At 37.4% G+C, this 14,751-nt stretch overlaps 3 protein-coding genes across 3 annotated transcripts; 1 reads left to right on the top strand and 2 right to left on the bottom strand.

Moving 5' to 3' along the window:
* The first annotated feature begins 229 nt into the window (after window positions 1-229).
* On the top strand, window positions 230-1,341 carry LOC113687538 (phenolic glucoside malonyltransferase 1-like). The gene has a single exon (XM_027205127.2). The coding sequence runs from the start codon at window positions 230-232 to the stop codon at window positions 1,313-1,315; it is 1,086 nt and encodes a 361-aa protein (XP_027060928.2). The 3' UTR covers window positions 1,316-1,341.
* A 3,627-nt stretch (window positions 1,342-4,968) lies between these two features.
* LOC113687537 (dirigent protein 22-like) lies at window positions 4,969-5,535 on the bottom strand. The gene has a single exon (XM_027205126.1). The coding sequence runs from the start codon at window positions 5,533-5,535 to the stop codon at window positions 4,969-4,971; it is 567 nt and encodes a 188-aa protein (XP_027060927.1).
* Window positions 5,536-9,598: 4,063 nt separating this feature from the next.
* On the bottom strand, window positions 9,599-10,621 carry LOC140007074 (uncharacterized). Its single transcript, XM_072049779.1, has one exon. The coding sequence runs from the start codon at window positions 10,619-10,621 to the stop codon at window positions 9,599-9,601; it is 1,023 nt and encodes a 340-aa protein (XP_071905880.1).
* Between the last annotated feature and the right edge of the window lie 4,130 nt (window positions 10,622-14,751).

Genomic DNA, 14,751 nt, shown 5'->3' with positions numbered 1-14,751 from the left:
AATTAGTTAGAGAGGTAAAACTTATCAATTAATAATTTGAGGGCTAAAAGTTAAATTTCATAATAATTTGAGGGTCACTGAGGCATTTTGCCCTCATACATACATATATATATATATGTATATATATATATACATATATATATATGTATATTATATTCACCCGTGCCTGTGCTCCTCTACTCTTGATCACAAATACGAGCTCATATATCCATTCGCCAACTAGACCAAAATGGCTACAGAAAATTCAGTCACCGTGCTTAAGCATTCTTTAGTGCCGCCACCGTCGTCTGCGGTGGCCACTGCAATGTCTCTCCCTTTAACATTCCTTGATATGCTCTGGTTGCACTTTCCCCCTGTTGAACGCCTCGTCCTTTATGAAGTACCTCAGCTCTCTAGAGCACATTTCATCGAGCACATTATTCCTAACCTTGAACATTCACTCTCCTTGACACTCCAACCTTTTTTTCCCCTAGCCGGGAATTTGATAGTTCCTTCCAATTCAAATTCTGGCACGCCCGAAATTCTTTACAAAAATGGAAGTTCACTAGCACTAATCATTGCCGAGTGTACCACGACTGATTTCAATTATCTTACAGCAAACCATGCACGGAATTGTTGTGATTTTCATCCGCTGATTCCTGAATTGAAACTATCTAATCAGGATGATTCCGGATCCACAGCCAGGACTACCCCAGTTCTTGCTCTTCAGGTTACATTATTTCCAGACTGTGGAATGTCTATTGGAATCTCAAATCACCACACTGTCGGAGATGCCGGCAGCATTTTCAGATTTATGAAGACGTGGGCTGCTTTATGCTCCAAATGTCTTGAAGATAATATCGACAGAGATGATGTTGCAGCAACTCTAGCAAGTGATTCTCCACCATGTTACGATAGGACTATGATCAAAGACACAAAGGGACTTAACTCAATTTTTCGGGACCAAGGGGTCGTCTTCTTAAAGTTTTTTCAAAATGAGAGTTCTACTGATACTACAACAAAACCTACGACCAAAACAGAAAAAGTTCGCAGATCTTTTGTTATTAGCAGAAACAATATTGAAAAACTCAAGAACTTAGCCCGGCAAAAACGGCCACAATTAGTTCATTTATCATCATTTACGGTAATTTGTGCCCATGTTTGGACTTGCTTGGTAAAATGTCGTGGTCCAAGTGGAGAACAAGTGGATAAAGGTGAGGTGGAATACTTTTATTGCCTGGCTGATTGTAGAGGACGTATGGATCCACCTTTACCTTCCAATTATTTTGGCAATTGCCAAACACTTATTAGGAAAAATGAAAAAATGGAAAGTTAATTGGAGAAGAAGGATTTCCAATTGCAGTTGAGTTAATCGGGGATGCCATTCATCAGCACTTGGGATCCTCGGTGACATGTTTTCTATGCCAATTTAATGCCACCTATAATATTGTGCCAAGTGTCCTGTTATTATTTACACTTTAATTTTCTAATAATTCAACTTGGTTTGGTTAATTTTCTAATAATTCAACTTGGTTTGGTTTAACATAAGTGTAAATAATAACAGGACACTTTGTGCAATACTATAGGTGGCATTGGATTGGCATAGAAAAACATGTCACCGAGAATTCCAAGTGCATTCATCAGAGATTGAAGAACAATGATTCACTCTTCGACGATGCTGACAAGTGGTTGCCGGATACTGCGGGTATAAATTTGGACAGGCTGGTTTCCGTGGCTGGCTCACCAAGGTATAACTATTACAATCTGGATTTTGGATGGGGAAAGCCTAAAAAGTTCGAGTTCGTTTCGATTGATACTTCAGGGGCCATTTCTCTTAGTGGGAGTAGAGAAACAGATGGAGATATTGAGGTTGGTTTATCCCTTTCCAAGCCAAGAATGGATGCTTTTACTGCTATTTTTAACAATGGGCTTGATTCTTTGTAGAATTCTACTGTAAAAGTCAATTTTGGGACACTTGTATCTCCTTTTGGCTTCTACATAATACTAACAACTTTATTTATTAGTACTACCAATTATATGTGTAATGACGATTATAATAAGGGAAAATCACCAACCATTGAGATAGATACATACACATGAGGATCGAGGAGCGTTTGATAATCAAGTGACTTTGGTGGGGGAGATTGGAATAAGTCTCTCCTTATCCAAGGTATTTATTTAGATCTAACAAGGTATTTGTTTCTTACAGGACTCAAACACTGACAAGAAAAAATTGTAAGAAACCAATTTCGTTCCTTTTGAAATAATTTTTTTTGTGAAAGACATGAATAAAACTAGAGAGAATTGTTGGAACTTGGAAATGAAATAGAATAAACGTGGAATTTTCAAAAGATTGAAATATCTAAAATATCTGAGAAGTCCATATAGGTTTAACATAGCAACAAGTAAGAACTAAAATTTACTCAATGCTTTTAAATTTCAGTCAATTGACTTCTCAATACTGAACACGGTTTCGGACAGAGTAATATGGCGTAGTATCATGCAGGTTTGATCCTCATTCGAGAAATGAAAGATTAAAGAACAAATCCATTCAAAACTTATGTACAACAAATCCTAAACGGGTTCTTCCAGTCTCATGCTTACAAGCAAATCTATGCGGTCTCAATTGTGCAAGTGAAAAACTGAAAATCTTGCACATCAAATGTGTGGCTTCATAAACATGTCATAAAATGGGGAGGCCGTGCTTAAGCACATCAAATCTCAGTTGTATTTTTTTTTATGCAAGTTAAACATGTCATAACATGAGCCATTGCCCCTATCTGATTTCTAAAACAAATTAGATGCTAAAAAAAGTCAAATATCACCATTACCAAAAAATAAAAAAATAAAAAAATACCTACTGGGTAAAAAATTTTTAATAGTTCTTTGTAGTTTGAACCATGTTTTGAAGGCATCATTTTTTGGTCCTTGGACTATACCTTTTTTCTAATTAATTTGTGAAGAGATCTCTTTTAACAAATGTTTTCCTACTAGCTGGTTAGCTCTTCATAGAACTCAAAAAGAAATCCATTTAGCACAATTGGGAATGGAATATAATGTACTACATCAGATAGACTTAGAACTTTTAGAATAGAGAGGCATCAGCTTAAAAGGGTTTCCCTCTTCCTTTTTTCAACATGATTTTCACTTAGTATCTTAAGTTTTTGTGAAGACCATTATAGTCTTTTCAAAACATCAAGTATTGTAAGCATAAATTTCTAAGACCTTAGAGGAGGTAGCTGCAATATTCAAAAATTTTAGGGGAGATTATTAAAAATTTTCCCAAAATATTGAGACGGGGATTTTGCATGTGCAAAAAGCAATAATCAATGTACACCATCGGTGCAAGCAAATTCCACAATTAGGTGTAGATTTTATCTAAGTTTCAATACACATCTCTATTGGTAAATGCACATAGCTTATGTTAACACATTCACAAGCTTACGTAATACGAAGTCAAGTGTAATTGAAGAACACCAACAGTGTTTTTATTACGAATGTTTTCAGAATCGGACCAGACCGGCAGGTTCGACCGGTCCGACCGCGAACCGGCCAAGCTATCGGTCCGGTCCAATATCAAACCCGCTACGAACCGCGTGAACCCGACGAACCGCTAAAACCTGTATGAACTGCGAACCGGCAGTTCTCAAATTTTCAAACAATATAACCTCAAATTCAAAATAATAGCAAGAATGGAGACTACCAATTCGAACTCGGGTCTCTGAGCCAACAATAAGGTACGTTGCCACTACACCACAGCCCAAGGACGAGGTATTGTTGTGTAGAATTATACTTAACTAAAAAGTAAAATTAGATTAAATAAAAAAACCCTAGCATCAAGAAAGTGCAGACGACACATTTCATTTCAATTTCACTTCCTCCGTTTCTCACTCTCGGCTTCTCCAGCTCGCATCTTGATTTTTTTTAAAAAAAAAATTTCTTCATATTTCAAATACTCATATTTCTTTTTTTCATTTTTCTTACAAAATCTCATCCTCTCATGGCTCTTTCTTTTTAATTTTCAACTCTCTCTCTCTTGTGCTATCCTCTTTTCTTTTGTCACTCCCTTTTTAATCAAACCTCTTTATTTTTAATTTATTGATGTTTTCTTCCATCTTTTAATTTTGTTTTTGTCCATTAAATTGAAAAAAGTTAAAAAAGAATTATTTTTCTTTAACCCAAATTATTTAATGTCACAACCACTCACTTTTATCTCATTTTTTGTTTCTTATTAAGTTTACATTTCTATTTTCGATTCTCTTGACTTCCTTCGAACTCCAAACTTTCTTTTATAAATTGCAATCTCTAAATCCCAAAGCGTAAATTAAAATTTAAGTTCACAATGTCTAAATTCTCATAGACGTGAATTTTGCATAATTTCAAAATATTGTGATATTTTTGGGTTGGATTTAGATATAATTGAAATTGAAATGAAATTTACTTGTTTTAACTTATAATTTAAATTTTTTATTTTTAAAAATCCAAGTTATTAAAAAATAGTAAACTTTTCATCATATAAAGTATTAAATTAGTCCATTACATGTCTTATTTTGTGCATATATATATTTATATAAATTATCTTTTAAAAAATTTATTGAACCGGGGTTGTACCAATCCGACCGATTGAATCTCGATCCTTTCATTTCACCGATTCAATTAACGGTCCGGTTTTTAAAACATTGATTACGATGGACATATTGATGAAACTAGAAGTACAAGAAGAAACATCACACATTGATCACCAAGTATACATAATAGTCCGCAATAAAAATAAAAATCTATACTTGGTTTTCTTAATTATTATTTTACTTTTATTTTTTTTTCCCATCCTTCTAGATGTAGTTCTTATTAAGATAGTCGAGTGAACAAGGAGTACATAAAGAAACATAGACCACCAAGTACGTATATGGTCTGAAATAAAACTAAATATCTGTAACTGGCTTTCTTAATTTTTGGTTTTCCCTTTATTAATCAAATTTCCCATCCTCCTCAGTAGTGCCTTATGGTAACAATGCCCCTTATAACCGTATAATTCATTGCTGGCCTTCGTAGAACTGTCTGAAAAGTTGCATATCCCTGAGCATACCTAAACGTTTTGGTGCCAGAAACTACCGAAACTTCTCTCACCGTAGTAACATTTTGTAAGTCAAGTCCTGGTCCTTGGAATTCCAATGTGCTACCGTTGTATTGTGCGTTGGTAAAAAGGAAGGAAAATAGGTCAAATGAGTTTACATTATCACGGGATGCAGAAACATAAAGACCTTGGCTTCGACCGACAGTTAGAGAATTGATGCTGATGCCTTCTGTTAAGCGAGCATCATTAACAGAAATGGTTCCAAATTCCTCAGGAATTCTCGGCCTACCGAGGGCTCCGGCAACTGGGACAGTTGTGACATTTGGTCCGCCTAAAAATAGTTGAACGTACGCAGTGATCTTTGTTTCCTTCCCACGGTAGCAACAGTAAGGGTCAAGAAGATTAACTTCTAAACAAACAACGATTGCTAGTAATAGCACAAGGGAAATTTGGATGGATGCTAAAGCTGAACTTTTTGCCATTTTGTAAGGCTAGATGATAAACAAAGAAGGAAGAACAAATAGTTAGCTGGTGAACATAATTTGTTCAATGACTATATTTATTGGATGGAAGAAGTGGCAGTTACAAATGGTTATAGTAGAACAATTAAATCTATCTTGACTTTTGATATTTCTACATATAAATGGTTTAAATGAAACAGGATTACATTTCAAAGTGTTAGGTGTAGCACAAAAGGTTTTAAAAGAGAATTAAACATCAATGGGTGGCTATCTATCACAATAGGTTTGTGTAGAATGGTGTGGTATACGCAGCAGATATATCATTTAAATTTCATAGCCAAGAATTTCTTTCGCTATATAGTGGGATAATAGAAAACCTTGAAACACATTTATCTGAAAAAAACACAATTAACAAGGTTCCGGAAAAGGATTAAGTCCACTTTGCATATTCAAACTGTGAAAAACCTGGGACCTCTGTCCCTCTTGTGGCCATGCATTTCATATATACCAATAGCAAGGGCCGTGTTCTATCACGTACCCATCTGAAATTAGAATCCTATCACGCTTCAATGATAGAGTTCTATCATACCTCAACTACTCCTAAGAGAACTTTCAGGGATAACAACCACAGATACGAACTAAAGATACAAATGCATACAGAGATAGACTACAGAGAATAACTAAAGGTACAAAGAAACACGTATCTACAAGATAATCTTCAATACCCCCCCTCAAGTTGGTGCGTGGAGATCTCGAACGCCCAACTTGTGAAGAAGATACTCGTGCTGATGTCTCCCAAGCGACTTGGTAAAAATATCGGCTAGTTGCTCTGAACTACGCACATAATTAGTGGTAACATTTCCACTTTGAACTTCCGCACGCACAAAATGGCAATCTACCTCGATATGTTTTGTCCGCTCATGAAACACCGGATTAGCTGCTATATGCATGGCTGCTTGACTGTCACAGTAAAGTTGCATAGGTTCAGAATGTACCACTCCAAGGGAAGCTAGCAGACCCTTCAACCAGCGCAGCTCACAGATAGTCACGGCCATAGACCGATACTCTGCTTCAGCAGATGATCTTGCCACTGTATGTTGCTTCTTGGTTTTCCAAGAGATAGGAGAGTTGCCCAATAAAATAAAGTATCCAGTGAGGGATCGACGTGTCAAAGGACAACCGGCCCAGTCCGAATCACAATATGCCTGCAATTGCAAATTGCAATCTGATCGAAGGAATATACCTTGGCCAGGATTGCCTTTCAAATAGCGAACCATCCGCAAGGCAGCTTCCCAATGTTCCTCTTTGGGTTGCTGCATAAACTGAGCGAGCACATGGACACCATAAGACAACTCAGGTCGCGTTAATGTCAAATAAATTAACCGGCCCACTAACCGCCTATACTTCTCTGGCTCTATCAAAGGCATGCTTTCTGTCATTGCCAACCGATGATGTTGTTCCATCGGAATTCCTGTTGGCCGAGCACCCAATAACCCAGCATCAGTAATAATATCCAGCGCATACTTCCGTTGACATAAGAAAATTCCAGCCTTATTTCTAGCAACTTCTAATCCTAAGAAGTATTTTAACACGCCTAAGTCTTTCATATGGAAGCACTGGCACAAATAGTCCTTGAATTGCTGAATTGCAGCCCTGTTATTGCCCCCAATCACAAGGTCATCAATATACACAAGCACACCAATTTGTATGTTATTCTGACTCAGAGTAAATAGCGAATAATCGGAATGAGATTGAGAGAAACCATATTGTCGCAAGGCAGTTGTGAGCTTAGCAAACCAACAACGGGGAGCTTGTCGCAACCCATAAAGAGATTTTTGTAACCTACACACCTTTCCAGATTGTGGAGTTGTAAAACCCGGAGGCATCTTCATATACACTTCCTCTGCCAAGTCACCATGCAAAAACGCATTGTGGACATCCATCTGGTGAAGATCCCATTCCTTTGCTACCGCCACAGACAAGAAAGTGCGAACAGTCACCATTTTTGCAACAGGAGATAATGTTTCATGGTAGTCAATTCCCTCAATTTGATTATTGCCAAGGATCACCAGACGTGCCTTATACCGCTCGACAGTGCCATCTGAGTTGTACTTAATTTTGTATATCCATTTGCTACCTATGGCTTTCTTCCCCGGTGGTAGGTCTTCCACCGTCCATGTTTCATTATTCTCAAGTGCATCGACTTCATTTTGCATGGCCTGTCGCCGCCGAGAGTCCTTCACTGCCTCACTATAGGATTTTGGCTCCTTGCCGGTTGTCACAGCTGCTAAGAAAGACTGATGTTGCACAGAAAAATTATCACACGTGACATAATGTGCTATAGGGTAAAGAGTACCTGAGGATGGGGTTGGTTTGGGTGAACGTGCGGAAGGGCTTATGCACTGAGTTGTGTATGTCACATAATCTTTTAAACGACTAGATGGGCGCTTCAATCGTTGACCTCTCCCAAGGTGCTCATCAACCGATCCAACTTCATCGCCGGTGGTGCCCCCCCTTTCATCGTCATTCTCAGAATTGTGATCCCGATTTGTGATCTCGGGCACTATACTCGTAACTTCTGCAAGCAAATCATATTCCCTTGCATCAACCACCTCATCATTAGCAGGATCAATTGGCCCAACTGGACGTGTCCCTAGAACATCATTGGTTGTATTAGTTGCACTTGCATCTGCATACGGAAACTCATCTTCTGAAAACACCACATCTCGGGATACAAAATAGTCACCATTTTCAAGATCATACAGCCGCCATCCCTTCTTACCAAAGGGATATCCCACAAATAAACAACGCCGACTCCTATTAGCAAATTTATCTCTCTCTCGATTCACATTTCTAGCGTAGCACAGACATCCAAATACACGAATATGTTTGTAATTGGGTGGCTGTCCAAACAAACATTCATATGGCGTCTTATTCCCTAAAAGTTTGGATGGAGTCCGATTAATCAAATATCTGGCAGTCAGCACACATTCTCCCCAAAATTCAATAGGAAGATTTGCTTGAAAACGCAATGCTCTAGCCACATTCAAAATATGGCGATGTTTTCTTTCAACGCGCCCATTTTGCTGGGGTGTTCCAACGCATGATGTGTGATGTATCATTCCATTCTCAGCAAAATAACTATCTAAGCAAGTGAATTCTACGCCATTGTCACTTCTAACAATTTTCACCTCCCTGTTAAATTGTCTTTTGACCATTGCAAAGAAATTACGGAGTACATATTCTACTTCGGATTTAACGACCAACATATATATCCACACAGCTCTTGAAAAATCATCCACAATAGTTAAAAAATATGAGGCACCACAAGAAGCAGTAGTTCGATAAGGTCCCCATATATCACAATGTATCATCTCAAAAATTGCATTTGCTTTATTATCACTAGGAAAAAATACTTCTCTAGTCTGCTTGGCTCTTAAACAAATTTCACAAGGTTTTCTCTTATCATACTTATTACTACTTGAACTCACATCAGGAAGTAATCCTACTGCTTTTGTAGATGGGTGTCCCATTCGTCTGTGCCACAGCCCGTTGATATCCCGACATGTTGTATTGCATGCCTTAATTTCTCCCATGGTCTTGAGGTAGTAAAGCCCTTCACGTCGTTCACCCGCTCCAATCACCATCCTCGAAGTGCGGTCCTGTATAACACACAACTCTTTAGTAAATAAAACATTGCAATTCAATTCATCAAGCAACTGTGACACTGAAACTAAATTGTAGTTCAAATTGGGAACATAAAGCACATTCTTCGACTTCAAATATTTCCCCAACTGAACTGACCCTTCCTTTAGTGCCTTTGTTTGGCTGCCATCAGGCAATCCTACTGCACACCCCGTCAAATCCTTTAATTCAGACATACATTCTAAACTGCCAGTCATGTGATGAGACGCACCCGAGTCAATTATTTAGTTCAAACAATTCTTACCAGTTAGCTTTTCATTGGTACCAGGTTTGTAAGAATTTAGCAGACTCAGGAAAGCTGCCCACTGTTCACCGTTCAACAATCCTTGTGCCGTATGCTCCCTTTCTGCGGCTACCGTTGATGAGGAGGTCTGACCAATCATCTGAATGGAGTTAGCCCTAGGCGCACCCCTCGTCCATGTCCTGAATTCTGGTTTCCGCGTCCTCGTCCTGAGCTGCGTCCATTTCCTTTGGGCCGATCGCCCCACCATTCAGGGTATCCGATAAGCTGAAAACAATTCCCAGCATCATGTCCACTACGATTGCAATATGAACACAACACAGACTTGTCCTTTATTGCAGTCCCAAGCTTCCTACATCTTACGCTAGTCTGAACAGCAAAACTCACGGGCTCTCCACGTCCCTCTTTCCCTCTAGACATGCTTCGGATGCGCTCCTCCTGGCATATCAACGAATACGCCTTACCCACGCTGGGTAGAGGTTCTGTGCCAAGAATGTTGGAACGAACTGTTCCATACACCATGTCATCTAAACCCAACAAGAACTGATGAAGTTTTTCTTCCTCACGTTTCCTGTTAAGTTGGACCGAAAGATTGCACGTGCATTTTCCACACTGGCATGTCGGAGTTTGTTCATAGTTTGCAAGATCCTCCCATAATTGCTTCAACTTCCCATAGTAAGTCACAATTGGAAGTCCCCTTTGTTTCCACTCTGCAATCTCTCCTTTGATCTGTTGTACCCGAGGCCCGTTAGCGACAGAGAACCTTTCTTGGATGTCTTCCCACAGGTCCTTTGCGGTTTCCACATGAGCTATGGTGGATCGCAAGGCTGGCTCTATCGTGTTGAGTATCCACGAAACTACCATTGAATTGACAGTCCACCAATCCTCCAGATCGGCAGAATCATCATCTGGTTGCTCCACTGTTCCATCGATAAATCCCACTTTCTTTTTGGCTCTTAATGCGGTGCGCAAGGCTCTAGCCCATTCATCATAGTTGTCACCCTTCAACTGTACCTGGGTAATGATAGTCCCAGGATTGTCATTCAAACTCAAGATGTACGGTGAGACAAGTTTCTTCCCAACATTCTTGTGTTTCCCATCGTCATCCATGGCTCTGATACCATGTGAAAAACCTGGGACCTCTGTCCCTCTTGTGGCCATGCCTTTCATATATATCAATAGCAAGGGCCGTGTTCTATCACGTACCCATCTGAAATTAGAATCCTATCACGCTTCAATGATAGAGTTCTATCATACCTCAACTACTCCTAAGAGAACTTTCAGGGATAACAACCACAGATACGAACTAAAGATACAAATGCATACAGAGATAGACTACAGAGAATAACTAAAGGTACAAAGAAACACGTATCTACAAGATAATCTTCAATACAAACTTATACCACTTTAACAAAGTTTTGAACTTATACTTAGTAGATAAATCAATCTTGACTTATCATTTTTCTGCATACAAATGGTTTAAATGAAATAGGATTACATTTCTAAAAGTTAGGCAGAGAAGAAAAATTTTATCTGAGAATTAAACATCAATGGGTGGCCACATATCACAATAGATTTGGGTAGAATAGTGTAATATATTGAGCAAATTTATCATTCAAAGTTTATAGTGAAGAATTTCTTTTGCTTTATAGCGTGATAATGAAAATCTTGAAAACTTCAAACACATTTACCTAAACAAATAAAACACATTTTACATGGTTCCAGAAAATGATTAATTCCACTTTGAGCCTTCGAATTTGTACCACTTTGGCAAGGTTCTGAACTTTTACTCACCAGATAAATCAATCTTGGTTTTTGATTTTTCTGCATATCAATGGTTTAAATGACATTGGATTACTTTTCAAAGAGTTAGGTAGAGCATAAAAAGTTTTTAAAGAGAATTAAACATCAATGAGTTGGCACCTATCATAGTAGGTTTGTATAGAATGGCGTGGTATACTCGGTAGATGTATCATTGAAAGTTCATATTCAAGAATTTCTTTCGCTATATAGTGTGATAATGGAAAACCATCAAAACTTGAAACACCTTTACCTAAAAAACACATATAACAAGGTTCTGGAAAATGATTAACTTCACTTTGTACCTTTGAATTTTTACAATTTTAACAAGATTCTGAACTTATACTTAGCAGATAAATCAATCTTGGCTTTTAAATTATTGGCATATGAATGGTTTAAATGAAATCGGAATACATTTCAAAGAGTTAGGTTGAGCATAAAAAGTTTTAAAAGAGAATTAAATATCAATGGGTGGCCACCTACCACAGTAGGTTTCGGTAGAATAGTGTGATATACTTAGCAGATATATCATTCAAAGTTCATAGTCAAAGAATTTTTTTTTTGTATAGTGGGATAATGGAAAACCTTGAAATCTTGAAACACAATTACCTAAAAAAAAAAGAAGTAATGAAGCACATTTAACAAGGTTTTGGAAAAGAATTAACTCTACTTTGCATCTTTGAACTTGTGCCACTTTAATAAGGTTCCGAACTTATACTCAGTAGATAAATCAATCTTGACTTTTGATTTTTTTACATATAAATGGTTTAATGAAATAGGATTACATTTCTAACAGTTAGGTAGAGAATAAAATGTTTTAAGAGTGAATTAAACATCAATGGGAGGCTAGAATAATGTGGTATACTCAGCAGATATATAATTTAAAGTTGATAGTCAAGAATTTCTTTTGTTATATAGTGAGATAATGAAAAACCTTGGAAACTTGAAGCACAATTACGTAAGAAAAACAATGAAACACATTTAATAAGGTTCTGAAAAAAGATTAACTCCACTTTGTATTTTCGAACTTATACTACTTTTTCATTTTGCACCGTAAATTTTAATTTTGAACATTTTGCACTCTAAATTTAAATTTCACCTTTTAGGCTGGAGCCATTCATGTTTGCAAATTGCATAAGAGCCATCCATTTTCTTGTTAGTCACTAATAGGCTTTTAGCCTCCTCTTATAAAAAAAAATTAATTTAAAAAAAGTGCAAGTATAGGTTTCAATTTTGTTGTTGGAATTGAAAATGTCCATGCATGTTTAGCTATTTACACGCCATATAGGCTTTCAAGCTCCTAATCCAAAAATATGGGGGTGCCGGTGAGGGGAGAGGGTTGGACGAAGAAAAGAGATTGAAATAATAAATATTTTGTAACCTTCATTAAGACATTGATCAAACCCATTTTGAAACGGTTGGTCATCAAACTTGTTAGCATGCTAAAGAAACAAGAGAAATCACAATGAAACAAATGTCTTTTAAGTACTAGGGAAGTGCAATTGAATGTAGTTATTGAGAATGTAATTTCAGTTTATATCTATGTAGTTGGTTGTTGTAAAATTTGTCTGAAGAGACACTCGAATACGTTCGAATCTCACCAAATTCCTTATAGTTGACATATCTTTTGGAGTCGAATTACTAGACCACGTATGTTTCTCGCTTGTCCAGATGTAAAATTGATTAAAAAAACTCAAACGTTGACTTTCCTGGTAAGATGATGCTCCATTGAATCCATATATATATATATTTCTTTTTTTTTTAAAGAACGACTTTGACTTTATTTAATAAAATATAAGGTGGTCATACTCTTAAAGCAAAAGGCAGAGGAGCACTATTGCTAACTGACTTGCTACACTTTAACTCTACTAAAGCTTGGAAGTCCCAACCGATCAAGAGCGATATCACCTCTCACCAAGCAAGGCAATTCACGGAATGATTCATAAGTCAAAGTTATCCCAGAGTCCACTGATAGGACGATAATTGAGTGTTTATTACATTGGTGTTTGGTCCTAATTTTGGCCAATTATTGTGCAGAGTAACGGGTTTCAACTCATAATTGGTATTTGTGTCAGTTGCAGGCAATTGGTGTCAAAAGTAGTAAAAAGAGGCCAAATTTTCAGAAGACCAGTCCTTTCAGAGCGTGCCTGCGCTAGAGATCGCATAGCTGCGTGAAAAAGCCGGATCGAGGACCTTATCCCTGGAGCCACCGCCTTTCCTTGGAGACACATTCTGAACCCACGTGGGATTAGGAAGCCTTTGCAAAAAAGACGCGTGATCCAGTTAGAGGCTTAGAGCCTCAATAATATGGACGATAATTGAAGGATAGTGTAGTCAAAATTAGTGGCTTGGCAAGAAGAAAATTTTGATAATGACCATACGGTGGATGGATGGAATATTTCATAGGATAATTTCAAAAAACTCCCTTGAGGTTTCTGACACTTTCCCTGACATCTCCTGAGATTCTAAAATTTCCACTGACCTCCCTTTACAGAAAATTGGGGCCTTTTGCTAACGTCATGAAGGCTAAAATTACTAGTATATCCTATGAAGTTGGCGTTTGTTACTTCTGTATAGTTGGGGAAAAAGGCATCTAAAGTAGTTAATTAAGTTTAACAGTAATAACACAATTTTGATGTCTAATGCATGAACTTAACCTGGATTAGTGAGGAAGGTGCCAACGAGTCACAAAATTGGCGACTGCTATGATTTGACAATGAGATGGGATCAATTATGTGACACCCTAACCATATAAAGTGCAAGGGAAGAAATATATAGAGGAGAAGAAACAGAGGAAAAAGAAGAACAAAATGGATGCAAAGTAAAGATTTTGTGCTCCTGATATGCGTTGGACTAGTAGCAACAAAGTGAAGAATTTGACTGGATGAAATAGTTGCAACCACAACAGTACAAGTACAAATTTCACTCTTATCTTAACTTTCCTTTACTGGTGTTGCTTGATCAGCCATACCACATCTTGCTGTTACTTAAGTCTTGCTATTGAACATTATATGTCTGTTAAGTAGATTATCGAGTTGATCATAGACACTTAAGTCCTACATTGAGGTTGTTTCTTCTACTATTAGCTTCTTCTTCTTCACCTCCATCACATCATTCAAAATACCTGCACTTTGCACAACAGAAATACAACTTGTCCAGATTTTTTTCATTCTCACATATCTTCATTGTTGTTTTGCGATTACAATGGCAATATTTGTTTTTAATGGTGAAAGATGTGGATGAATTCCATGATTCTCCCTTATGGCCTGAATATGCCATAATTTCTACTAAAATCTTTTCACTCTGAGCTCTAAATGAAGCACAACAGATTAACTTTGTTATCACTCCAAAACTTGCAACAAAGAATGATAATAGCTTGAGGGATGTAGAGGTAGTTAAGATGCTCTATATACTATTGCTATTGAAAGAAATATTTGGCCGTTGCAACTTGCAGCTAGCCATTGCAATTGTTACCAAATCACTGCTTCAAG

This window comes from Coffea arabica, chromosome 5e (assembly GCF_036785885.1).
Source record: "Coffea arabica cultivar ET-39 chromosome 5e, Coffea Arabica ET-39 HiFi, whole genome shotgun sequence".
NCBI classification, from domain to species: domain Eukaryota; kingdom Viridiplantae; phylum Streptophyta; class Magnoliopsida; order Gentianales; family Rubiaceae; genus Coffea; species Coffea arabica.
This window is presented reverse-complemented; position numbering and strand designations above follow the sequence as displayed.